This window comes from Psammomys obesus, unplaced genomic scaffold, assembly GCF_907164565.1.
Source record: "Psammomys obesus unplaced genomic scaffold, mPsaObe1.curated_primary_1811, whole genome shotgun sequence".
NCBI classification, from domain to species: Eukaryota; Metazoa; Chordata; class Mammalia; order Rodentia; family Muridae; genus Psammomys; species Psammomys obesus.
In genome coordinates, this window is record NW_026585894.1 from 18,595,179 (window position 1) to 18,622,818 (window position 27,640).

Genomic DNA, 27,640 nt, shown 5'->3' on the forward strand with positions numbered 1-27,640 from the left:
GAGATTTGTAAGAAAAAGGGGAGCCATCACTCATCCCTGCCGCACCTATCATAGTGTCTAGGGCCTGGCAGGCACTCTGGAAATGTTTAAATGAAAGACTGTGGTAGCTAGTCATTTTCCAGTCAGTAGCAGGTTATAAGCAACAAATTAAGAGGTGCCAGGACTGGAGAAAGCATGGGGAGAGGAAAGTAAATGAAAGCCTGATGACAAAATGCACAGCAGCCATCTGATAGCATAGAGATCCATCACTACATACCTGTGAGGCTCCTGAGAGTATGATCTGTTCAAGAAATAGCCCGAGTGACAAGTCTAAGTCACCACAAAAAGGCTGAATGATGAGTAACATCCTATGTAAAAATAGGCAGGAAACCGTAAAAAGCCTACAAAATGAATACAGTGAAAGTGGTGTGTATGAAGATTCAAATCCTAAAGTTTTAAAAGCATAGCCACTCAGAAGAACATCCTCCATGAAGTCTGAGGGAAGATTTCATTATTGCATTGAAATTAGCATTTAAATATTTATGTACATAGCTGAGGTATTTCATAAACAGTTGAATGTCTGGTTAAGTAATCGATTTCCTGTTCTTAGAGTTTTGTGATCAAAGCCATAAAAGTCAAGTGATCACACACACAAAAAAAAGAAAATTAGTAGTAAACACAAGGAGTTAGGTGAAGTCTTTCACATTCCACTGATGAAATTAAAAAGCCACCACTCTGTGTCAGCTCTGAGCAAATTTTTTAACTCAAAGTATATATCCAAAGAAAGAGCGCTAATTTCTCCATAGTGGGACAGCCTTCAGTCCAGATAGATGAAGAGAGCCTCTTTAGGATGGTTGAGCCTGACTCTGGTGGTTCAGTTATTCCCCACAAGGAGCCCCCACAGTGAGTCACTCTACCTGAGTAGGAAGTCGTAGGAGTTAAGTGTCAAAGAACTTGTCAACAGGTACCCAACGGGTCCTGGTAGCAGTACTGTAAATGGTAGCTTAAGCTCTTGGCCCTATTCCTGATAGCTCCTGTCCTGTCCATCAAAACGATGTTTATTATCCTGCAACCCTGCCTTATGGAGGCTGCCAATGAAATGGGAGGTTCAGCCCACAACACTTCAGCTCCTTTATGCTTCTTGAAGAAGCAAAGCCAGACAATCGAGAAATAAAAAGTTTTCACTCATCAGGTCCCTGTAGCCAGTACTGGGCTTTTGTGGTCCACTTTAAGTAAAGGGATTTTCCCTGCAGAACCCAGAGATGGGAAATGGGTGGGAAACCAGAATGATCTGCAGCAGAGATGCATCTGTAATCTGTAACTATTAGCTCCCTCCATCCCAGCCTTGTAGTCTCTGTAGATGGACCAAAAAGTCTCTTAGGTTATTTTTAAACTCTGGGCCACAGTGAGAGAAAGTATTTTAAAATCTCCAAAGCAAAAGTGATCTTGGATTCAGCATAAGAAGAGACAGGCGGGGTGGGGGTGGGGGCACAAAGAACAGACAGAGGAAGGAAGGGCAGGGCTGAGCCTGCAATATGCAGAACAACTGCCAAGTCTGTCTGGAAGTGGCTGGCCCTGAAGTCCTTTCCCTGGAGAGTTTAGGACTTTTATTCCTCCACAGAGGAAAAGACTACCTTGAGGTTACTCAGTTAAAGATGTTTATAATGTACAAGCAGCTAATACCAGAAGAAATCTGGTACTAGATTTCTTCTAGAAAACTGTTTTTTTTTGGGGGGGGGGTTGTTTTGTTTTGTTTTGTTTTGTTTTGTTTGGGAGAGAGAGGAAAAGGGAAAACTCTTTATAGAAGATGAATCATGAAGGATTGCACAGGAAGGAGGTCTTGGTTCTGCTTTACTGTATGCTGTTTGCTACCATTCTCTTCAAATGTTAACATTAGGAGTAAGCTAAGAATTCCTATTCCAAAAGCCATTGAGAATTGCTTTGCTCAACCTAATAGGAACTTGGCAATTAAAGCAATCTTTTTGCCATCAAATTGTTGCTCACTTAGCCCTTTCCCTACCCCTGCCTCTACTCATGGCAGATCTTCCACGTCTTCCCAAGAGGTACAAGGCTAGCCAGCTTCCTCTTCTCCTTCCCCTGCTCTAAACTGAAACATTTAAATTTCTTCAAGATGCAAGAAAAAATTGCCTATTATATAACATGAAGAGCACCAGGGTTCTGTTCTAGACCCAGTGCTCAAATAACCTATTTTTTTCCTTCCAATGAATTCCTTTCTTAAGAGGAAAAGAAGTGATGAAAGAACATCAATATTGGTAAATTTCTCATTCAGACTGATACTGCTTTTTCATTTCCAGATTTCAATTAGAAAATAAAAACTCATTTCATAAAACCAATTCCCATGTTGTTGTTGTTTTAAACATAGGACGCGTTGGAACACCACACTTTATGGCCCCAGAAGTGGTCAAGAGAGAGCCTTACGGAAAGCCTGTCGATGTCTGGGGCTGTGGTGTGATCCTTTTCATCCTGCTCAGCGGTTGTTTGCCTTTCTATGGAACCAAGGAAAGATTGTTTGAAGGCATTATTAAAGGAAAATACAAGGTAATGGGTTATGGCCATTTCATTTTCCATTTAGATTAAATGATCCTGAGAAAGGTGTCGTTTTGAAGTTATTGTCTGTCTTTGCTCACCAACTGGCTGCCACCTAAATACATCCCACCAGAGCAAAGATCTGTGTTGACATCAGGACCAGGTTAATCAGAATAACAGCAGTGACAGCAGCTGAGACATAGCAGCACTCCATTTGCACCCATACCTGTACTGAGTACTTCACTCAATCTTCCCAGCAGCTGATGGCATAGTTAGCATATAACAAAATCTCCCACCTGCCTTTTTGAGTTATAAGCATTTTCTAATAATAGAAGTCTTCCTTTGTATTTGTTCAGTTGCTAACTTCCTGGTTTCCAAGGCAATGTGCTTCATTCCAACAGTGTCTGGTATTTGATTTTTGTCTATTTTTAAAGCATTGAATACTTACTTATATGCCTTAGTAAAAAAAAAAAAAATTGGACTGCTTGCAATGTCTAAAAATTAAGTTATTTTAAAATTTCCTATTCCTAGCAAATAATGGCAATATTATAGAAAGTGATAAAGTAGCACCCATACCATGATTTCTGTACCAAAGGTTTGCAGCATTGCATCTTAGAGCTTATTTCCCATTTTATTTTGCTAATTTCTCTTCTTGCTTATCTTCATGGTTTCCTTTACACAAGGTCCAGGTCTTCAGCAGCAGTTTAAAACACAGATCCATTTCTGCCACCTCTGTGAACTTTATGGGCCTTGTCTTTTTTTTTTTTTAACATGCTGTGATATGATTTTATCAATATGCATTGCAGCCTCTTTATTATGGAAATGGTCAAACACACAAGGATAGTGATAGGTTTCGGCTTCAACAGTTAATATATTACCAATCTTGTTCTGCATTTCACAGACTTTTAGGTTATTCTAAAATATCTCAAAAATAAAACCAAAACATTTCAACACCTTGATGGCACTTACCAAAAGAAGCAGTAAAATCCTGATCTTGAACATTTGTAAGAAAGGCCCAATGGCACCTTCTAAGTGTCATTCAGCTCACACAGAAGCTGCTTCTGCTTGAAAGTGATTAGACTTATTCCTCATTCACATTTACCAACTAGCTTGATCCTTTTGTCCATTTTCTCATCAAATTTTTGCTAACATACAAAAGAGTGGGTTTCCTTATGACAGTTTCTTAGATATTTTTCATTGTCCTTTGCTCATATTTGCTCTTCTGTTTCCCACCCTTGTCCCTCCTTCTCCCTCCCTCTAGTACTCTTCCTTCTCATGACAATGTATATGTTTTAAATCTAGATTCTGCATATGAGAGAAAAGATGCAATATTTGTTCTTTTCCCTACATGCCATTCCTCTCCCCTTTCTGGTCTTTTTGGATTTCAGAGAATACTGTTTAACTGGATACATGCTAGCATTTCAAACAAATATGACTGCTCTCTAAACCAGTTGTTTTGCCTCTGATAACTCAGTTTTATCTAATGTTGCCAGTGGAAGGACTGTGTTTCCAATGTTAGACTGCTTCATAAAAAGAGCAGAGAATTATCATTCCAAACCCTTTACTCAAAATTTTTAACCACCACTTTCAGATATTTTCATTTGCCAAGGAAAAAAAATCAGTCAGATTTTGAAGGTTACATGAGCCCCAGGAGAGGGAAGAAGGGTGTCTTTAGTTAGGTTTCTACTGCTGTGATAAAACACCATGACCAACAGCAGGTTGTTGGGGAAAGGGCTTATTTAGCTTACAGGTTACAGTCCATAACTGGGGGAAGCCAGGACAGGCACTTGGAGACAGGGAGTGAAGCAGAGGCCATGGAGTAATGTTGCTTATGGGCTCATGACCCGTGGCTTACTAAGTCTGCCTCTTTATACAACTCCGGACCACCAGATGTGGTCTTCCCCTTCCACATCAATCATTAATCAAGAAAATCCCACAGATTTATATATAGGCCGGGCTGATGGAGGCATCTTCTCAATTGAGCTTCCCCTTCCCAGATAACTCTAGTTTGTGTCAAGTTGGGGAAAAAAAAAAACAAACAAGGGAGCATAATTATCTAGGCCCTGCCTAATTAGTCACCACCACGTATTTCAGTTGACCACAGTTTCCAAGAGAATGACAATATTTAAGCAGTCTCATGCCCGTTACCTCATGAGATTCAACAAACAAAAGTGGCTGCTTTTGTCATTTTGCCTCTAAGAAAAGGAAAATAGAACACCATCCAAATGTAAGAGCTCTTCCTACCATGGAGGTGCTGTAAGTTCAAAGCCTCACCTGAGCCAAAGCCCAGCATCTATTGCTAGCCCTCGGCCAAACTGGAATGATTCCTTAATGCTGTGGTGCAAAGTACTGTGATTTCTTTTGGCTTTGACTTGTTATATTTACTCGCCGTCACTTTCTTTTAAGAGGTGACAGAGCTCTCTACTGGTTAAGGCGAGCACACTGAGCCAGAAATGTAGCTCCTTAAGCAGAGCACTTGGCCTTGCATGGTTGAGGACAAGGGTTCTGTCTTCAACACTGAAAAACAAACAGTTACAAAATCCCCCATACTGTATGAAGCTCCTGGCACTAAGCAGCTCCCATATGGTCATTCACTCAGGCAACTTCCACCCTCGTTACTACCTCCTGTTCCCACTTCCCTTCCCAGCTCCAAGCTCTGGCACTTTCCTTGAGTGTTTTTCTCATTTCTGGTCTTAGACATATCCCCTTTCCCAGGTGCCTCCCAGTTTTTTCCTCAACAACCCAAGGCCGTTATCAGAAGACTTTTTGAAAAAACTCATAATTCTTTTTGTTTGCTTTTACTCAATTTTAGCACATGAATTAGTTGTCTCATATCTAAAAGAAAGAAGTAACTTCACTGAGTACAGTATACAAATAGAATTGGCTATTTTACAGAGATATGAGTATCATATATTTTTTCTTAGATATTGAATACTCTAGTCAAAATATCCAGTTAATTTTTGGTTGGTTGGTTGGTTGGTTTTTTGAGACAGTGTTTCTCTGTGTGGCCTTGGCTGTCCTGGACTCACTTTGTAGCTCAGGCTACGCTCAAACTCACAGTGCTCCAGCTGCCTCTGTCTCCCTGAGTACTAGGATGACAGGAGTATACCACCACACCAGGCTTCAATTAATGATTTTTTCATAGCTTCACAACAAATGTTGCTCTAAGTTTTGTTTAGGGCTTCCTTTCTTTGGGAATTTTTATCCAGCCTAGGTTGACCTCAAACCCACAGTTCCCTTGCTGTAGTTTCTCAGTTGCTAACATTGTGGTGGTGCACAACCACGTTTAGCACCTGATCCTGACATTTGAAGACATTAGTTTTCAAATCTATCTTTAGCTGGGTACAGACATCAAATGCCAGCATTCAAGTGGTTAAGGAAGAAGCATTGGATGTTCAAAGTCAACCTGGCCTACACAGTGAGTTCTACTCCATCTGGGTTTAAGGAAACTTGTCTCTACAAGGGGATCTTTCTTAAATTTTTTTCATTTCAAATTTATTTCGGTACTTTTGTGGATCAGTATATTCTTGCCTTTTTAAGTGACACTAAACTAGAAGCCAGAATCATGGGCGTCCTGCCTTTTTTTTTTTTTTTTTTTTTTTGGCTTCAAACTATTTTTTTATTTTATTTTATTTTTTTATTAATAGTTACATTTTATTAACTCTGTATCCCAGCTGTACCTGCCTTTCAAATATTAAAAATATTACAATCTAACAACTCCAATAGAATAATTGCTGCTACAAATACTCATATGAGCATAAAGAACAAGAATCACAAAGCATTGAATGCATCCTCTTCCTTGGGTCTAATCTCTGTTATTTGCTCTGAGAATGTTACACTGGAATAGTATAGGTCATAGAATGTTAAATGATAGTTAACTGTTGACTTCTTGAAGATAACTGTGTATCTTTCCTTGTTTCCTCCTCAGATGAATCCAAGGCAGTGGAGCCATATCTCTGAAAGTGCCAAAGACCTAGTACGCCGCATGCTGATGCTGGATCCCGCTGAAAGGATCACTGTTTATGAAGCACTGAATCACCCATGGCTTAAGGTACCTGCGTTCACAGGTCACCATGCACACAGCCAAGCACCATTCTAGAAAATGAGCCTTTTCACTCTTTGCTTGTTTCTCAGCCTTTTCATCAGTTTTGTCCATCATTTTTGTTGTCTTGTACCTTGTCTGAGACATGAATGATATTCAGCTGTTGGAATGGGCACAAAAGCAAATTAAGATAGTCTGTTGTCGGGCAACACATGTACCAGAGACGAAAAGGAACAGCTGAACACATGAAAAGGAACATTTTTTTCTTACATTGTCTTTTTATTGGGTATGACTGCATACTCATGGGATTGCATTGGTTTTTCAATAGACACTAGGTGTAGATTTATTGTTTTAGGGGAAAGACAAAAGTTGTTTTTATATCCCATTTTTCTAGATTAAGGAAAATCATATCTTGAGACATCCGGAAATAGTATTGTTTCATTAAAACATTATGCCATAATTCCAGGAAATTCTTGCATCATAAGGAAGAATATATATTCAGAGATGTTCAGAATTTTGCCATGTTACAAAAATTGTTACTGTTAGAGCCAAGAGTTCAGTTCAGTCTACCCTGACCCATCATTTATGATGTATATATCATGTCCCTTTCACTAACTAGATGACATTGCTCTAGCCACATTCCTTTTTCCAACATTATCAGTTTCCTGGATCTTTTGGCTCTAACTTGTGATTTGTTTTGATTGCTTACGTTCACATGCATGCATGAACATCTGCCTTATTTGTTGGTTGGTTGGTTGGTTGGTTGGTTGGTTGGTTGGTTTTTCAAGACAGTGTTTCTCTGTGTAGTCCCTGGCTGTCTTGGAACTCTCTCTCTCTCTCTCTCTCTCTCTCTCTCTCTCTGTAGACCAGGCTGGCCCCAAACTCACAAAGATCCACCTGCCTCTACCTCCCAAGTGCTGGGATTAAAAATATGCACCAGCACTGCCTGGCCATCTTCCTTCTCTTGATCCTACAAACTTCTCCAGCTTCTGCCTCCATTCCTTGGTTCCCTCAATTGCAAAACTAAAAAGAATTATCTGTACCCATTGCTCTAATTTCTCCCATCCCTGTCTCTTGTACTCATACTAGTCAGGATCTCAATCCCCATGAAGCACACGAAAACAACTCTATTGGCTATGGGTATGTCTCAATAGAGTACTTGCTTAGCATGAGCAAGGCCCTGAGCTTCAACCCAGAATCTCAAAAACTCAAAAATAAAACACATGTCTAGTCACTACTGACCTTCACATTGCTGAGTCTAGTGGTCAAATCCCAGAGCAGGACATTCTTGGTCTGTTGATAACATTTGACATCCATCTCCTGGAACTTTCTTCCCTTGGTTTCCAGGATACCTGCCCTGTTTTTCCCTTCTGCTAGTGAGGCTACTTCTCCTCACATCTTGCTGACCTTTCCCCCATTTCCCTACCTACCACATTACATGGATTTGCCACTGACTGGCCTTCATCCTTGCTCCACATCTCTTTCTCCATTTCACTCTATACCTGGGAGGCCTCACTGAGTTTGATTGCCTTTAAGTGTCTGTATGTGATGGGTCCTGGATCCATGCCTCTCTCCTGAAGTATTCTTCCTTAACTTGCTGGCTAACTGGGTTTTCTGAATCCTTTTTGATTTTACCCTTTTCTAGTTTCCTGTGCCTCATTTTCTTCATTCTTGCGTTCTTGCTGAGCCTCGGACCACAGGCATATCATTGCCTCAGCCCTCCTGTATTAATCATACTGTTTCCCTAGAATATTCTTCCTCTACATCACTCTGTGGTTTGTTTCCTCACTATATTCAGACCCTTATTTAGATACCAGTTTCTCAGTATACTCTTACCTGGTCACTATTATACCATGATGTAAAAATATTGATTAACACTGCATCCTGGTGACAACAACATGGAATGCTTTTATGGAGCAATTTAAGCATTTCACTGAATCTTGATTCTACTTGGTAATACTTTTTGGGCCTGGGGAGGTACTGTTCAGTGCTGCAGCACTTTCCTACTATGTGTAAACCCCCAAGTATGGTCCCCAGTAACATTAAAGAGAATATTACTTTTGAAATATCATTCAACCTTTTAATGTTTTAATACTACTACTTCTCATTTCGCCAGCAAAGAATACATTCTTCAGTACTTTATTTTGCTATTAGTGTGTTTTTCTCCCTGAGATGAAATGAACATCTTAGAAAATTCCCGTTCCTTCTTTACTTCTCTCAGTTTTTTCTAATAAGGATCTTTTGTCATTTAGAAGTTACTTTAAATGCCAAATAAGGACAGTAGCAGCTGTTTAAATTATTTTTAAGATCCTGTATAAAATGTCTTAGCATTAGACAGTTACCGTGGCTTTTATTATCTTACATAATAACATTTCTTTCTGGAAATTCTTATCTCTACCAATGATTATAGTTCTCACCCTTAGTCTGAACTTCATACAGAATAGATTTCTGGAACCAAAATATTTTAAAATGTCAGTAACATAAAAGGAAAAGTCTGGAAAGGTAAACTCAGAGTCACTGTATGTGAACTACTGTTTATCTGCATTGCTTATGTGTCATCTGGAGATGATGAAGTTAGTGAGGAGCTTATGTAGCTGGAAGGAGCAGCTTTAGGTTACATTTAGCCCCTGTTCCTGTGTATATGTGTCTCATTACAGTGGATGAAAGTTATGTTTATTTAGAATGGCTAAAATATAAGCCAGGGCTTAATGAAAACACCCTCAGTAACTACAAAGTAAAGAAATTGAATAATGAAAATTCTTGTGATAAAGAGTGTCCAAAGTCAGAAGTATCATTTGAGTCAAAAATAATAGCAAAAAGATTTTTTTTTTGGTTACAAAAGTAGGGCTTGCTTATTTATTCCATGTTGAAAAAGAATCTGAGTATTAAATCAAGTAATACGTGAATGTCTTATAGTTGTTGACTTATCTACCTGATAACTTGCTATGAATATTCATCCTAACAAAAGTAAGATTGAGTACACACAGAGTCACAGCTGTAGTAAGCTTTCTAGACTAAAAGGAAGACAGAGTCTGACTGTAAATAGACTTTCATATGGTGCTAATAGAGAGTAAAGAGACAAGGCTCTGTCCTGCACAGATAGCCTCTTCTCCGTGGGCTCTTCTTGGGGGCTCATTTTTTTCACTGTTTTTTTTTTTTTTTTTTTTTGTCCCTTGACTTTTCAGCCAGCCACCTTTCACCTAGCCTAGGGTATATTAGGAATCAAAAATAAAATAAAGTAAAATGGGATAAATAAAATAGCAGCAGTATCAGCCTAGGATTTCTCCTCCAGCCCTGGGATCCCTAAAATGCCTCCCTTCCTTTCTCCAGCTTTCCTTTTCCAGCCATTACATCAAGGAGCCTAGCCAAGGTCTTTAATCAGCAGAAGCATGTGATGAAATATGCCTGCTCTGTCTCATCACTTGCCTCTAGACAGTACTTTAGTACTTCACGTCTCAACTTATTTCCTTATTGTCAATACCTAACACTTTGAGGGAGGTCTTTATGCTATAGGTAGAAAGTATTTTCAAAATCATCTGTAAACCCTATTTGCTGCCACGTATCCAAACAAGACATGTATCTTTCAAGCTGCTTGCCCTAGTCGTCGTCCTACTACAGCTGGAAGACTCGTACCCATTCACCCAGACCCAAAATTGTGCTAAATCGTGATATCTTCTTCCTCTCACTATGCATGTTTAGTCTGTCAGAACATCATGTTCTACCTGTAAAATGCATGTCAAACTAAAACCCTGTATTATTTGAGAAACACTACTAAGAGAATGAAAAACAAAGTGCAACCTGAGAATAAATCCTTCCAAATGATGTATAAAGGACAATCTAGAGAAAGTAAAGAATTCTCCAAACCTCGTAAGGAAACATAAAATGTAATCTAAAATGTGAAAATAACTTGAGCAGACATTTTTTACAAAGATGCACAGGTGATTAATAAGCGCCGGCAAAGCTGCTCAGCATTAGTAGTCATTAAGGAAGTCCAAATAATGCCATAGTGACACTACTTCTACAATTGTGTTAGAATGGCTAAAATAAAAATTACTGGGGCTGGTGACAGATAGCTGAGCAGTTAGAAGCACTGGCTGATCTTCCAAAGGGCTCAGGTTAAATTCCCTACACCCACATGGCAATTCACAATGATTTGTAACTCCAGTTCCAAAGAATCTGACACCATTTTCTGGCTTCCATAGCCACTGTATACACATGACATACATACATACATTCAGGCAAAATCACTTTAAATAAATATAAAAGGAGAATTAATAAATGACTAACCATACCTAGTATTGACAAAGATGTAGAACAACTCTGACTCATGCGGTTATTGTGAATGTGAAAAGATACATCCAATTTGTAAAACAGTTTGATCACCTCTTAAAAACTTAAACATGGTTCATTCACATGGCCCAGACATTCTGTTTGTTCCTTGGAGAATTAAATGTATAGTCATGCAAAGACTTACTTGTATGTGAATGTTCATAAGATGATTTTTTTTTTTACATTTACATTCACTTGGTGGTATTTGTTTATTTACCACGGCACACGTTGTGCAGACAGGTGAGAGGGTAGCTTGTAGAGTTGGTTCTCTTCTTCGTATTTTCTGAGGATCAAACTCAAGTCATGAGGCTTGGCAGTAAGCACCTCTATAATATCCCCATCCTCTCATAATAAAGTAAGCCCAACCTGCCCCGTCCTCATCATTGCTCCCATCTGTCCACTATCTTGTCAGTGCATTCTCTCTACGTGGATGAATCTGCTTGCTCTCTATCAGAATTTTCCGCACATTCTCATTCCTTGGACCTTTGTGGTGGGTACTTCCTCTGTTTCAACCACTCTCTCGATAAATAGTACCCCAACATTTTTTAATTCTTTGTTTAATGATTTTCAGTCTGGTTAGTTCTGATTTGTATTACGCAAATAGCTAGTGAGGTTGAACTTTATTTCCTAATGTTTATTGTCCATATTCATTTCATCTTTGGTGATCTGTGTGTTCATTTAAATAGCCCATTTGTTGAGCTTAGTTCTTGGTTCTTGTTTCATAGTTCTTGTTAGTCATTTATACATTACAGATATTACTTCTCTGTTAGATGTCTGGCTAGCAAAGATATATTTTTTTTCTTTATAGGCTGCCTTTTCAGTCAATTGACAGTTTCCTTTTGTTGTAAGAAGCCTTTTTAATACCATGAGGTCCCGTTTGTTGATTGTTGACTTCATCTCTTAAGTGATCAGAGCCCTCCTGAGGAAAACCTTCCCTGTGCCTGTTTCTTCAAGTGTTTTCCCTATTTTTCCCTCTAGCCATTTCAGAATTTCAAGTCTCACATTAAGTCTTTGATCCATTTGAAGTTGACTTTTGTGCAGCGTAAAAGATAGGGATCTAGTTTCATTCTTCTAAAATAAAGTTCAAAATTACTCTCTTGGAATTATAAGGGCTGTTACAAAGGAAATAATTACTTTCTGGGCAAGAACATGAAGCAGACCCGGCGTTGGAGAAGCAGCTTAATTACATGCCCCTTGAAAAGTCTGTCCTGGTTGGAAGACCTTATAATTTTTGTTGTCTAGTTCTTGCTGACAGTACAGTATGCTGGATCAGTATAGACTTAATTTTTAAGAGCTTGTTTTACCTGACAGTTCATATTGAAAATAGCCTCAATGCAATGAGGTGATATGTATGCGAAAATGTCATAATGAAAGCTATTTTTTACATGCTAACTAAAATAATTTTAAAAAAAAAGATAGCTTCATGCTTTCACGACCATTATGATAACTTTAGCCACCTACTTACATGTCTAAAAGTTAAATAAGCTATTTCTTTACTCCTTTATTGTTGCTAAAAATATTATTTAGCCATTAATTTTAATGTTCATATTCCTTGTTTCAGAACTTGTATCAGCATATGGAATAAAATAGCCAATTTCCTAAAATTAAATCTAAACTTCACCTTTAAGAATCTGACCTTCACTAGCATATTGAAAAAAGATTGATTAAATGATATGTATGTAATAAATGTAACATAATTATAGAATAAATGATGACTTAGATAAGAATAAAATTATAAATAACAACAACAAAAGAATCTGACCTTCATAATTTACGTTCAACATCTTCACTTTTTTCAGTGTTTGTGTATGATAATAATCTTCTTTTATAGGAGCGGGACCGTTATGCCTACAAAATTCATCTTCCAGAAACAGTAGAACAACTGAGGAAATTCAACGCAAGGAGAAAACTAAAGGTAAATTTTTAAAACCACCCAAAAGCTCATTAGGTGTAGTTGGTTGTTTTTTTTTTTTTTAAAGCACGTATACACCTAGAGGAAATTCAGTTCTATTTTTTTAAGACTTATTTATACATTTTCTGCCTGCATGTGTGCCTACATGCCAGGAGAGGCATCAGATCTCATTACCAATGGTTGTGAGCCACCACGTGGTTGCTGGGAATTGAACTCTGGACCTTTGGAAGAGCAGCCAGTGCTCTTAACCTCTGAGCCATCTCTCCAGCTAGGTGTAGTTGGTAATTATGCTTTTATTTTGTTTCAATTCCCATAAACATGTCCTTCTGTTGGCCATTATTTTTGCTACAAATAAATTATTTCTAAAAATTCTTGCCATTTCAGTAAACTTTGGGGTTTTTTAAATCATTTAGGTTAACATTTCAGCATGAATCAAAACAAAATTTAACAACTAGAAGCAACATATTTTAGATTTGTTTTTGTCTTTAAAATTTATATGGTTACATTTGAATCTAAGCTATGTTTTCTCAAATAAAATATTTTGACAGAAAATATAACATGACACATGCCATAATCTTACCACTGAGAAAGCTGAAGCAGGAGGTTCATGAGTTTCAGGCCAGCTTGGGCTACATAATGAGACAGTGCTTTAAAACGTTAAACTGACAATAAAGACTTTAAATTTTTTAAATGTGACCTTAGTTCTCTGGAAACTGCAACTGAGTTAGCATTGGGTCTAGTATTGAACAACCATCATATAGCAATAAATAAAAGCTGAACTACCATAATCAATAAAAAAGGTTTGCAGATCATCGTTTTTATTCTTCCTAGAGAGTTCTCTTGCTGTTCTCCCTGTCCTCTGCCTCAAAGAGTTAAAAAGCACAATGATAATGACCCCTCACAGGGAGCCATTGTAATTCAGAACTTTCTGTAAAGCACCCAGTATTCATCTGCTTTGGGGCAGCAGCACTTGGCCATAAAGATCCAGAGGAAATGATTAATGCTTGTTTGATCTGTGGTGCTGTATATATTAAGTCTGTTCTGTAAGTAGCTGACTGGATAATAGTCTCTAATTAGATGACTCCTATCAATTACAAAACATCTTGAGTATTTTTCAGATGTCCTAAATTATAATACTATTCGTTTAGTGATCTGTACCCCTTGAAGGTTATTAATGGTTGTATACAGCTATAGATTTTATGTAAACATATGGGGAAACTCTCCGGTTATAACAGTACCATGAAAGGGTGAAATGCCCAAAATGGTATCCATTAGCCACATGTAGCTATGTGAAATTCAGTTACTTAAGGTAAAAATCCAAGTGCCAGTTCCACATTTGTTCTATCCTGTTTCAAGTGATCAGTGGGCTAGTAGCCACCATATTGGAAAGCATAGATACAAAACATTCCCACCCTTGTAGAAGATTCTACTGGACATGGAATGACACTGTACAAGAGAACTTTTCACCTATCATTGTTAATGATGAGCATTCTTATATAAGTTTTTCTTCTAATTCTTTTGTTATCAGGGGTTAAACTGACCCTTCTCTCTCTGCCTTATAAAATCCTTGGCAAAAATAGTTGTTAATGATATGCCATCATTGAGATAGTGACCAAAGGAGTTTATTAAGGCTTGGCATCTTTCCTTTGACATGTGCCTAAACTGTTATAGGTTTTAAATGAAAAAAAAAATCTAACCATTCATAGTAAAATTTGGTCAGCTCTCTTGAGTTTAGTTTCCTGTCCAAAGAAACTGTGTCTATGCTTCTTTCTTAATTCTTCTGAAAAATCTCTTTAATCTTTATCTCTGCTTTAGTTTCACATAACATTACTCTATTTGAGGTTGAACCTTCCATTACCCAAATAGCCATTTCAGTCAGGCTTGAGCAATCCCATCACGGGAGACATGTTCGCCACTAAGTGCCACAGAAGCAGACTTGTACCAAAAATAACCAAACTGGTGACTAAGATTCATTTGGACAATGCCAAACTATCACAACAAACAGGGATCACATGGATTTCCCACTTCCCTTTGCAGAGCTATTTAAAGTCTCATGACCCGCCAAGCAACATAGAATTAGAAACATCAGTGTAATCATTATGGGCTTGTTTTGAGCCAAGGCTACAATTCCTGAGAATTGTCAGCCAGCAGGTTAGCACACGCCAGGGAGCTTATTCTCCTCCTTAGACCTCTCCTCTGACCTTCTAGAACAAAGACGGTAGCTTCCCTGGTTTCCAACACCCACCACCCCACCACTTCTTTCCACAAATGAACAGATAGGTGTCCACTCGTCTTTACTCCAGACACTGATTTGAAGTTCCCCAAGTGGTGCAGAACCTAATTCTTAAGACTACCTTAGAGGTGGTTGAAAAAGAAAATTCACTGAAAGGTAATTATTGAATTTTGATTATGGGTAATAGAAGAAATAAGAGGTGAACAGCAGTGCAGGAAGAAGTCGCTCAGGTTATGGTGGGTGGGTGAATCCTGGTTCTGACTCTCCCTCACTTGAAGCCTTGACCAAATTACCTAAAGTCTCTATGCCTCAATCATCTTTATCTGTAAAGTATGACAGTGGTAGCAGCTAATTCCTAGGAGTAGCAGGATTCAATGAGTTACTGTTAGAGCAGTTAGAAGAATACCAGGCTTTGGTAAATGCTCCAAAGATCTTTTTAATGATTAACTTTGTATTTTTGTTAATAAATTATTATTATTTTAGTAGTAGTACCTTTGATTTAGTAATCTATAAATGATTGTAATTCCTGAATAAGCACTGTATACCATTTTAGACTCATGCTAGTCATTCACTTTAATATTTTAGAGCTTTTAGGAACTGTTAAACTTCTATTACTTATTTATTTGTTTGTTTGTTTGTTTGTTTATTTTGTGTGCCCAAAGGTCAGGAAGCACACATGCCATACCAGCATGTGGAGGTTGGAGGACAACTTGTAGCAGTCACTTTTCTCCTTCACTATGTGGGACCCAGGAATTGAACTCAGATAGTCAGGCTTGAAGGCAGGCGCCTTTACCCACTGAACAATCTCTGCCAACCCCTAGGAACTTTTAAGAATGCATAAAACACTGAAAATATTTACTGAACAATCTCTATTCTTATATTTCTTCAAAGTAATTATGCTTAGAATTTTCTTACTATTTATTATCTTTTTCCCTTATATTTTCTACAAGAAGTTCTTATATAATTCTACTTACACCCTTGCCTCTATTTTCCTCAAGTAGTATAGCCATGTAACCCTTGTAGGTGCCTGAAATCTTTCTTTGTCTTGAATATCATATATTCTGCTGTTTTTATATATAAACATGCTTCTGATAAAGTGTAACAAATAAATTAGACACAGTAAGATTAACAATAATTCACAGTCAATCAAATGTGATAATTATAGCAAATATGTTATTATAAAGGCCATTCAGAACATATAAATTATTGATTTCTGGAATTTCTCCTATAAGATTTTTATACCAAGATTGATTGTAAGTAACTGGAATTGAGGAAAGGGAAAACTACTCATGTGAGGCTCTTGAACCAGCAGATTAGCATTGCCTGGAGCTTATGAGAAATAGAAATTCTTGGGTTGTAATATATTCAGATAAGAAAAGATAAGTCCCAGATTTTTTGGTTTGTTGTTCTCCTTGTGGAGCTCCTGTCTCCTCCAGATCCTTCATCTCTCTCTTCTTTCATAAGATTCCCTGCATTCTGCCCAAAGTTTGGCTATGCATCTTTTCTGAAACTGATAGTCCAACCAAGGACCATGCATGGAGGTAACCTAGAACCCCTGCACAGATGTAGCCCAAGGCAACTCAGTCTCCAAGTGGGTTCCATAGAAATGGGAACAGGGACTGTCCCTGATATAAACTCAGTGACTAGCTCTTTGATCACCTCCCGATGAGAGGAGAGCAGCCTTACCAGGCCACAGAGGAAAATAGTACAGCCAGTCCTGATGAGACCTGATAGGCTAGAGTCAGATGAGGAGCATGGGAGGAGATGAGGGAGAGAGGATGGGATTGAAAGGGGACAAGGCTACAGCTAGGATACAAAGTGAATAAATTGTAATAAATCAAAAATGATTAAATAAATTTTTTAACAAAAGAAAAGAAAAAGCATCCATTTAGAAAGAAAATAAAATTGTTTTTGCAGATGGCATGGCTCCATATTGTAGAAAATCCTAAGAAATTCACTAGAAATTTATAACAATTATAAGTTTATAATAATTATAGATTATGAATCAGAAAAAAGTGAATAATATATGTCTGCATATATATATATATATGGATAATTAACAATCTTCAGAGGAAATTAAGAAATAAGTCTATTCACGACAGCATAACAATGAAATGTTCAGAAATAAATCCAACAAAAGAAATACAAGATGTGTAAATTAATATTGCTGGGATAAATTAGGAACCTAAGTAAAAGAAGACTATGCTATCTAAGCTACGTGCCCTGAGGTGCAGGCTCCTTAAGTGAGACATTAGTTACTTTCTCATTGCTGCAGTAAAAATACCTGACAAAAACAATTTAAGAAAGGAAGGGTTCACTTCGGCCTATGGTTCAAGTGTATAAGGACATGACAGCAAGAGTATAAGAAAACTAGTCATGTTGTGTCCAGTCAGGAAGCCAAAAGAAACAAATGCTGCTGCTCAGCTCTTTGTCTTTAGTCAGCCTTGGTCTCCAGCCCAAAGAATGGTGCTGCCCACAATTAGGGTGGTTCTTCTCTCTGCAGGTAATCCTCTCTAGAACACTCTCATAGACTTACCGAGGGGTGCTATCTTTGGTGATTCCAAGTGCAGCCAAGTTGACAGAGGAAATTAAGCATCATGAGAAGGGTACACTGCCTTTTTACCCAGGCACCAGCTACTAAAGGGGTTATGAACAACGGGGTGTCTGTTGGTATGTGAACTTGTCAGTCTAGCAACACACTCAGCAGGGTATCTCTTCCAAAAGTTATCCCCTTTACTTCAGGCACTTTTTTGACCCCCAGAAAGCACATTTCTCTATAATAAAGCAAGAACCATTATATATGCATGGATGAAATTCTCAAACAGTTTTAAAATGTTTCCTAAGTTTAAAAAAGATCCTTTAATCAACGTGGCACATTTTGGCATAAAATATTTTGATCCTCTTCACTCTCGCTACTGATTTTTTTTATAAGTAGACATTATCTGTCTATTACAACAATTTTCATTTTAACATGTTTTTGTTGGAAATAGCTTCTATTAAACTGAAATATAATAGGACATAATTATAAGGTTTGGCCTTTAAAGGAAAAAAAGTTATCTAAATAAAAGCAATAGTCTACATTTGAGTGAACTGACTACAGTCAATTTAGGAAATGTAGTTTGAGCCAAGTGTGGAGCCATAATCCCACACCTGTAATCCCAGCACTGAGGAAGCTGAGGCAAGATGGTTTCAAGTGCAGAGCCAGCCTGGGAAAGCTAGCCACACTGTTTCAAAAACCCCCATCTAAAACAAGGGCAACAGTGATTTGAAACCAAGCAGTTTGATTAAGAGGATAAAACCACTAATTGTCCTTCATATAGAAAGCAAGCAAGAACTTCCTCTAAAGGAGGCACACATGAACTCTCAGTAACTGTGATTTCCTCCATGGAGTCTGCACAAGACAGTGCCCATAACAGTCCTAGGTGGGAGAGGGGCTCATGGGACCCGACTCCACTCAAAGAAGTTCATGGCAGTCCAGGGCTGCTAGGGGAGAAGTCCTAGTGTAGTCGCTTGGTGAGTTACCCAGGTGCCAGTGGATAGCTCCACAGGCAAATCCATGCAGGCAGTTCTGGTTAAGCCCAGAGAAGTCACGAAGTAAAAAGAGACACAAAGCAGAAAGACATGAAAGCAGAATGGGGACTTAGTGAAAGGATGTGGGGGGGGGATGGGTATGACCAAAATATATCAAATACATATAGAAATGGTCAAAGAAGAAATCAGTTTTCAAAAGGAAAAGAACACAAGCAGACAGAGCTTTCTGACAACTCCACAACTTTCCTTTATTGGTTTTGCAAATTGCAACTGCATACCTTGCCTGCTTTTCTGCCTGGCGATCAGTCCCCTCCAGCATTCCTCAACCGCATAAGAAAAGGCAGTTTAGGACTGCTGGTTTAGTACTTTAAAAGCAGAAAGTTGCAACTTTATCATAGTTTTTTAGAGATTTTGAATATTATTAACTTAAAATTATGTTTCATCCTTAAAACATGCTCAAGTATACCTAGTAAATCCAAAGACAAAGCTTCTTTGTCAAAACTAGATAAACCAGAAAAATTGGACATCTGCTGATATAGGATATCATTTATATTGATGCCCCCAATAGGCTCTTCACTAGATGTAGTGTGTTATGGGAGTTGGCAAACAATGGCCTGAGGGTCTAGTCCAGCCCACTACCTTTTAGGGGAATATAAAGTTTTATTGAAATCCAGTGCCATATATTCATTTACATTTTGTCTATTGCTTTTGAGCTTTGATAGCAGAATTAAGTAGTAGCAAGAGAAACCATGTAGCCTTCAAAGCCTAAAATATTTATGGTCTGGCCCTTTACAGAGTTACAAACAACAACTGTTAACTCCTGGTAGACTAGAAACCCTTACAATTAGGAAGAGAGGTCAGTGGCCAGGCTTGATTACATCTTTAATCACAACAGGGGCTAAGCCTGTCTGGACCTGTTTTCCCACCCATGAAATGAATCTTTTAGAATAGCCCAACACTGAGATTGACTCTCAACCTGTAAAAAAAATTCTGTGACTATGTGAGCTATTTTGAAATTGTTCTCCTGTTTCACATAATTGTCTTGGGAGTGGAACCATATATGGTCACTGAACTGAGAAACTAAAAAAGCCAAACTGCTAGGAACTTACTATTTCAAAGCAATTCCTGTCTCAGGCTCTTTTAAGTACCAGTACAAGTATCTGTTTATAGCTCTCCAACTACAGAAGTAGCTAGGGAAAGCCTTAAAAACCTAACACTAACATACCAAGAAACTCGGTTGAACTCCCCTCTAAATAAACAAAACATCTCTAAAATTCTGGTTAGGGTGTGTGGGAAATATGATTTGATACATAAGAATTCCATTCCACCCAGTTTTTTTAGGGAGCATGTATATTATGCAAAGTGAAATAAGATTCTTCTGTAGAAAGAAGACTCAACAATCACTATCTTTCCTATGTGATTGATATAATTCCGAAAAAAAAAAAAAAACACTTCCCTGTTTTAACCCTGCATTACAGGAAATTTAGGCATTTGCCTCAAATGGCAGTATCAAAATCACTTGTGTTTTATTTTGTGTCTCACTTTTTTTGTCTTTTTTATAGTAGTGGTGGTAATGGCGGTCATTGTTATTGTTGTTCTTACTGCTGCTCTGCTATTTTGACTCATGGTCTTTTTACTACATAGCCCATGCTAGACTGGAACTCCCAACCTTCCTGCCTCAGTTACAGGCATGTAACATCATGCCTAGCATCTGTCATTCGTTTCCTATTTTCTTTCTTTTTTTCCTTCCTTTCTTTCTTTTTTCTCTCTTTCTTTCTCTTTCTTTCCTCTCTCTCTCTCTCTCTTTCTTTCGACAGAGTTTCTCTGTGTAGCCTTGGCTATCCTGGACTTGCTTTGTAGAACACGCTGGCCTCAAACTCACAGAGATCTGCCTGGCTCTGCCTCCCTAAGTGCTGGGATTACAAGCGAGCACTACCACGCATGCCATCTATAGTCTATTTTTCAATTAAAATGTAGAGAAAGAAACTTAACATTGTCCCCCAAAAAAGTAGACCTTACGGAAATGCATTGCTACTAACATTTTCATGTATTTACCAACAAGTGCACTCATGTTCTGCCTCTATTTTACTAGGCTTAGTAATGATTTATACTTCCAGAATGTGCAACAGTTTTCAAAGCACTTTTGTGTACACTAAGACTTTGGGTGATTTTATATAGTAAAGTAATGTACCTTCCCCTTTCTATTCTCAATTTACAGAAAAGAAAACCTTTGGGAGACAGATAGCTCAGTCAGAAAAGTGCTTCCTGCACAAGCATGAGAACTGAGTTCCATCTCTAGCACCCACATAAGAACACACAATTCCAGCACTGAGGCCTCTAAGACAAGAGAGAACACACAGTCCCAGCACTGAGGCCACTGACACAAAGGATAGTTTTGTCAGCCAGTCCCTGTTCCCAGTGAGAGACTGTCTCAGAAAACAAGTGGCTGGCTCCTGAAGAATGATACCTAGGGTTGACCTCTGGCCTTCACATGAACACATTTACACATTCACATAAACATGAGCAGGTAGACATGCAAGAACAAGTAAGCCTGAAGAGCTTTAATGTTCTACTCAGTTGTGTAGCTCGAACAGGATGGAGCTAGAGAGCAAGCGTAGCAGCTTACAAGTTTTCCTATTACTAAAACGGTAACTCATGTTGCTGTCCCACACAGCAGTCCTAAAAGACGCTAGGCACTCTGTACAGGAGTGCTTCTCTACAATGGTTCGATCCTACGATCCACGTGTAACCAGGTGTGGTGTTCCATGCCTATAATACCAGCACTTGGGAGGAGGTAAAGACAGTAGGATCAAGAGTTTGGGGCAGCCCCAACTACATAGCAAGTTCAAGGCCAGCCTGTGCTACATGATATCCAGTCTCAAAAATCAAAAACAAATTACCTGTAGTTGGTTCTGATGTGCGGCCTGACTGAGAATTAATGTGCAAGAGCCACACACTCATTGTTACAAAAAGAAGAAAGGGAAAAGATTGAAAACTGAAAAACTCATAATCCTACTACTCAGCGTTATTAACTACTCAGTATTGTTAACATTGATATATGTTTACTGTTTTATAATTATTAACTATTTTTCGAAAGAAGCAAGCAGACTGCACACTATTTTAAAATATAACCTATTGGGCTGGAGAGATGGCTCAGAGGTTAAAAGCACTGACCTTCCAAAAGTCCTAAGTTCAATTCCCAGCAACCACATGGTGGCTCATAACCATCTATAATGAGATCTGGTGTCCTCTTCTGGCTTGCTTTATATACACACACAGAATAGCATATAAATAATAAATAAATAAACCTTTCAAATATAGAACCTATTGCAAACATCTTTCTATTTTGTTAAACATCCTTCTACAGCATCGTTTTATGATGATAGTGTCTTGTACCATGTGGTACCTGTGCAGGTCCAAGATGTAATTAGTTCATACACTTCATTCTGCATGTGGAAATACAGTATTCCAAAAATTGTTTTGAGAGCCCCTTCTCTTCTAGACAACATCTCTTACAAATTTTACTTTCTGAATGATCCTTAAGCTGAATAACCATTTAGGTAATGCTTTATGTTTGTGTGTTTGTTTTAATTGTATACTTTTTCATCTTTTTTTTTTGTGTGTGTGTGTGTGTGTTAGGGTGCAGTACTAGCCGCTGTGTCAAGTCACAAATTCAACTCCTTCTACGGGGACCCTCCTGAAGAGTTGCCAGATTTCTCCGAAGACCCTACCTCCTCAGGTAATTGAGTAATTTACTCATTCACCTCTATCTTTTCTCATCCATTCTGAATAATCTTTGTGGGAATTTAGTCAAGTCCTCCAAAAGATTGGAAGGAAGTTTGCCACCCACTAAGTCCTACCTACACGTGTCTGGTTCCTCTTTATTTGAATACAAACCTGTCCCCTCTGAATGCTCCCAAACCAATATTATACCAGTTTCTTTTTTACCTCAATACTTCCTCCAAACTACACTCCAAACTCTATACTCCATTTCATCCACTCCAATGTCATATTTAGACTCGCTGGATCTTGATGACCATCTTCTCCTACTGTAAAACTTTCTAATGTAAGATTTTCCCATGTCAACCACATGGAAAGAGACTTTAAGACAGCACTGCTTGAAATGAAGTCTTTCCATGTAAAAGCTGTCTTACAGTCACCAAGTTTCTTTCTTCATAAAGTCTTTAACTCATGTGTACAAGTATTCCAAGAAGAAGCCTTAAAAGAGTTACCTGTTTTGATGAATGATACATAAGTACTCCTTTAAAAAAAAAAACTGCCAGTGCTCATACAATCAGATGTAAGTGCTCACATTTACATCTGACCAGTGAAGTATTCCCAAGGACCATTCACTAAAAATCCAAAAGATCAATTTAGAGGCAGAGTGGTTAGAAGGGTTTCTTCTTCTTCTTCTTCTTCTTCTTCTTCTTCTTCTTCTTCTTCTTCTTCTTCTTCTTCTTCTTCTTCTTCTTCTCCTTCTCCTTCTCCTTCTCCTTCTTCTTTCTTCTTTCTTCTTTCTTCTTCTTCTTTGTCTTCTTCTTTCTTCTTTTTCTTTGTCTTCTCTTTATTTTTCTCTCATACAGTACATCCCAACCACAGCTTCCCTACCTCCATTACTCCCAGTTCCCCTGCCCCACCACCTCCTCTCTTCCCCAGATATACTGTTCCTCCATTTCCCTTCAGAAAAGAATAAGCCTCCTAGGGATTTCAACCAAACATGGCATAACAAGATGTAATAAGACATAAGGCATGTAATAAGCTATAAGGCATAAACCTTCATATCAAGGGTGGATGAAGCAACCCAGTAAGAGGAAAAAAGTCCCAAGAGCAGGCTAAAGAGTCAGAGACACTCTACACTCCCACTGTTAGGAGTCCCACAAAAAAAATAAATTAAAAAAATAAACACAAGCTAAACAAACACAGTGTATATGCAAAGGACCAAGCACTGGCCTATGCAGGCTACATGATTGCCACTTCAGTCTCTGTGAGACCCTGCAAGCCCTACTTAGTTGATTCTGTGGGCCAGATTTTCCTGATGTTCTCAACTCCTCTGGCTCCTGCAATTCCTCCTCCTCTTCTTCTGCGGGTCTCCTCTAGCTCTATCTAATGTTTGGCTGTGAGGCTCTGTATCTGTTCCCACCAGCTGCTGGAGGAAGCCTCTTGGATGATGATTAGGCTAGGCACCAATCTATGAATATCATTAGGAATCATTTCATTGTTTTTGTTGTTGTTGTTGTTGTTGTTGATTGATTAGTTTTGTTTTGTTTTTGTTTTGTCAGACATGTTTGGTTCTTCCCTAGGTCTCTGAGTGATCCAGTTTCCAGATTTTAGCCATCTAGGCAGTGTCAGGCATAGGTTCCCTCTTCTTTATTCACTTGACTCCTGAGTCTGTCCTCTGGCCTCATATTTACTTCTGTTAGAGACAATTTTTTTTTTCACAGTTCAAGTTCTTTATTTTTTTGGACGTCAGGCCATGAACGTGTATGGAGTGGACTCCAGGAGCTCATGGGCTCCAGGAGCTCCGGCTCCTTCCCATTGGTCCTCACAAAGTGTGCTTCTCTGGAGGTCGCAGGCTGGTGCTTGAATTCAGCCCAGGTGCCCTTCTCTTTGGCCTCCTCCTTCTTCTTCTAGTCATCCTCCTTCACACACTTCAGGAAGCTGTCCCCGCTCTTAGAGTGCTTGATGTGCTCAATGTGCACGTTGAATTCTCCTGGTAAGGATCTTGCCCTTAACCTGCTTGTTCACAGTGGTGCTCACAGCATGCTGGGTGACATTGGGGACTCTTCTGGTTTTGCTGTGGTAACACTTAGGGAGCATTCTTTTCTGAACAGTGCCCATTCCTCTGATGTCTGCAGTATCACACTTTTTGTAGATTCACGTATATGTGGCCAAAGGAACAACTCCTTATTTCCTAAAAGGCATGGAGAACATATAACAAGTGTCCCTCCACCTTCTCTTTGTGTTCGTCATCTTGGCAAGTTAGTTCAAGATGGTTGCCCGGCAGAAAGGAGATAAAATCTTTATGTGATGGAATTTGTCCCCCTGATTTGATTTTTCTATTCTTAAGCTGCGTTCTTTAATATTGGAGTATGAACATTAGAATCCTGACTCAGATTCCTTCTTACAACATGAGTTGTATGCCCCACAGTCGGTAATAGAAGAGTGCTTTTCTCCCTGAAGGGTCTGGAAATGTCTTCAGTGCTTGTGCTTCTACCCTCTACTCATGCATATGCATGCACATCGACTCCAAATCCCTTACTTATGGTGTATGTGCTTACACCATATGTAAAATGACGGAACTGTGTTTCCTATTTCAGCAGGGGTTTTTTTATTTCTTTTTTTCTTCTTTTCTTTTTTTTATTTCTTTTTTATTTATTTATTTATTTTTTTCTTTCTTTCCTATTTCAAAGTGCTTTTGACTTTTACCAACTGGGATATGAATCTTCCTCTTTTGAGTGAAGGTGATTTCCAGACACATTCAGAATCTTAGAGAAGTGACTGGGGGAAAAGCCCAGAGGCTTCCTCTTGTACTGCCTGAGCCTTTACAGTGCATTAGACTGGGGCATAGTTGTGATTGTACATGTGCTCTGCAGCATTTCATCTCTGCCCTTTTTTTCTTCCTACAATATTTTGTTCCTATCCCTGTACCATTTTTAGAGTTTGAACATCTCTCTTCTGGCTTTCAGCATAGATTACACTTGACCCTATTTAGGGAGAGTGGATCCAAGCATGGTGTTTATTTCATAGTTTTGATGACATGATAGAGTGACAACTTGTACTATATTTAGAATAAATTACCTCTTTGGGACCTTTTGGGATGGTCACTGTCTGTACTTTCAACTTTCATCTTTTGAAATGGGCCTAGAAAGTGGTACGGTCCTTAATTTTCAGAATTTGCCTTCAGTTAATATTTTCCTCTTCCCATTTAACAAGGCTTTAAGTGTTCTTTTCCTAGAAAAGGTTATATTTTTCTTTACAAAAAATTTAACTATATAAACATGCTTATTTACATTAAATATGTTTTATCACCTGTTTTTTCTTCTTCAGTACAGTTTTTAAATAATTTGGTTAAAACAGTTTTCTTTTTTAGAGTAGTACTATGTTTTTAAGCAGATAAAAAACAAACAAAAAAACATTCTTCTATCATCTTGCAGGCTACCTGCAAGGTTTCACATTAATTATTCACAATTGAACATTCATTTTTGGCTTCCCTTTCCTGCATTCTCACCTTGTTACATTCTTTTTTATTTTTTTACTTCTGGGAACTTCATGATCTTCTGAACAGTGTATATTTTAAATGGCTTATCGTAACTATCTGTAAAGATTTTTTTTCAGTGATGCTATTTGGATGCTACAAACGAAAAGTAGAAAAATTAAAATCTAAATGTAAATCACTACTCCAAATGAAGAGGAAATTTTTATGTAGTCAGAGGTCAAAAACAAAGGAAATTTTAAAGTGTAACATTTTTCCAAACACTTCACAGAGCTATCAGAAATTATTCATACATTTCTAAAATTAATTTTTAATACTAAGCCATTTTCAGGAAGGCATTCTGTCCTAATCAACATTACTGACCTACAGCCATCTGCCAACCCACAGCCTCTCTGCAGCCAACAGGAATACATCAGCTGCAGAAGCCATTTATGTATTTTATCTGGACTCAAATAAAGCTTTGCACTTTTGTAAATGAAAATATCTACATTTGTTTTTCTTTATCTCCATCTCATTTTTGGTGTTTTCATTACTTTTCAAACCTAAAATCTTCCGTTTATCCCTATGCTTTTTCATTTTAAACTCCCAAAGTTACTCTTCCCACTGTCTTTCTGTTTGAATTTGTATGGGTTTGTTTTACACTACAAAACCAGAAGCACCTTTTGTGATTACCTGCAAATGCATCCAAGCCAGAGACAAGAGAGAGAAATGACTTCAGAACCTATGCTCCTAGGGTGGTGCTGGGGTAGACTAGAAGAGCCAGGAGGACAGTGAACAATGCATTTCACCAGCTGCCCATTCTTTACATGTGCTCCACCTTACCTTTTTTATTCTTATGAAATGATAGGTAGGTCCATTTAAAAAGAATAAGCTTAACAAGAGTAATAGTTGGTTATCCCAATTTTGTCTCCCAAAATTCCTTGAAATTCTTTCTACAGCACTCTGAAGTTTGAGGACAATGACTAAAGCTGCTTGCTCACAAAATGCATGTTATTTTCTTAAAGTAAAATCTATTATCACAATGAGTATGCATTTAAGAAAATATAAGTATTTAAAAACACAGTTTAAAAATTAACCAGCTCCCCAGCCTGTCATCCAAAGAAAAGCTGAACATGTTTAGGTGTGTCATTGTAATGTAAAACAATTTTTTTACTGAAAAATGCTTTTTCTTTTTTTTTTCAATTTTAAATGTTTTTTATTTTATTTATTTTTTTTAGAATTTTTTTTCTTATCAGTTACATTTTATTAACTCTGTATCCCAGCCATGTCCCGATCCCTCATTCCCTCCCAGTCCCTCCCTCCCTCATCTCCACCGTGCCCCTTGCCAAGTCCACTAATATAGACTATCGAAACTCATTCGTTTTGCTTTCACTAGATTCACCGAGGTTACTCTTATAAATAAACAGTATCGTGTTGCTTTGTTACTTAATTCAGAGTTGAAAGCGCCTATTTTCATTTCAAAGCAAAGAATTTAGAATGAGATCACAAAAATTGTTGTCTGAAATTGGGGGAGGGGAGAGTTTGCTGTGTGTGGTGGGGGGACTGTGCTAATGGCTTATCTAGTGGGCCTAACTATGGCTTGATGACCTGCTTGCTCTAAAATAACGTTTGTCCTTTGTCCATATGCTGCCTTCCTCCTAGGACTTCTAGCAGCAGAAAGTAGGTATCCCTTTGTTTTCCTCTAAGGTTTATCTTGATGCAAAAGTGTTTGGCTTTGCATGGTTCATAATTGGTTTGACTTTTTCCATGGCTGTTTGTGTTTAGATGTCTAAATGCGAATTTTAACACTGTTTAGCCATAAAATTAGAACTTGTATATACTGATTTCCCGAGGCTTTGTTATGCAACTTAATTT

General features: G+C 38.1%; 1 protein-coding gene and 1 pseudogene across 10 annotated transcripts in view; one reads left to right on the forward strand and one right to left on the reverse strand.

Moving 5' to 3' along the window:
- Cask (calcium/calmodulin dependent serine protein kinase) overlaps positions 1-27,640 on the forward strand; it is a 376,056-nt gene that overhangs the window by 262,454 nt on the left and 85,962 nt on the right. For 7 of the 10 annotated variants that reach the window (XM_055599508.1, XM_055599513.1, XM_055599507.1 and 4 more), the window contains exons 7-11: positions 2,363-2,538; positions 6,455-6,577; positions 12,729-12,812; positions 22,213-22,312; positions 27,428-27,445. In XM_055599508.1, the coding sequence (XP_055455483.1) occupies positions 2,363-2,538; positions 6,455-6,577; positions 12,729-12,812; positions 22,213-22,312; positions 27,428-27,445 (501 nt within the window). The remainder of the gene's footprint in view (positions 1-2,362; positions 2,539-6,454; positions 6,578-12,728; positions 12,813-22,212; positions 22,313-27,427; positions 27,446-27,640) is intronic. The other 3 variants (XM_055599517.1, XM_055599509.1, XM_055599515.1) reach the window with 1 other exon arrangement.
- On the reverse strand, positions 24,009-24,543 carry LOC129670907 (60S ribosomal protein L21-like; annotated as a pseudogene).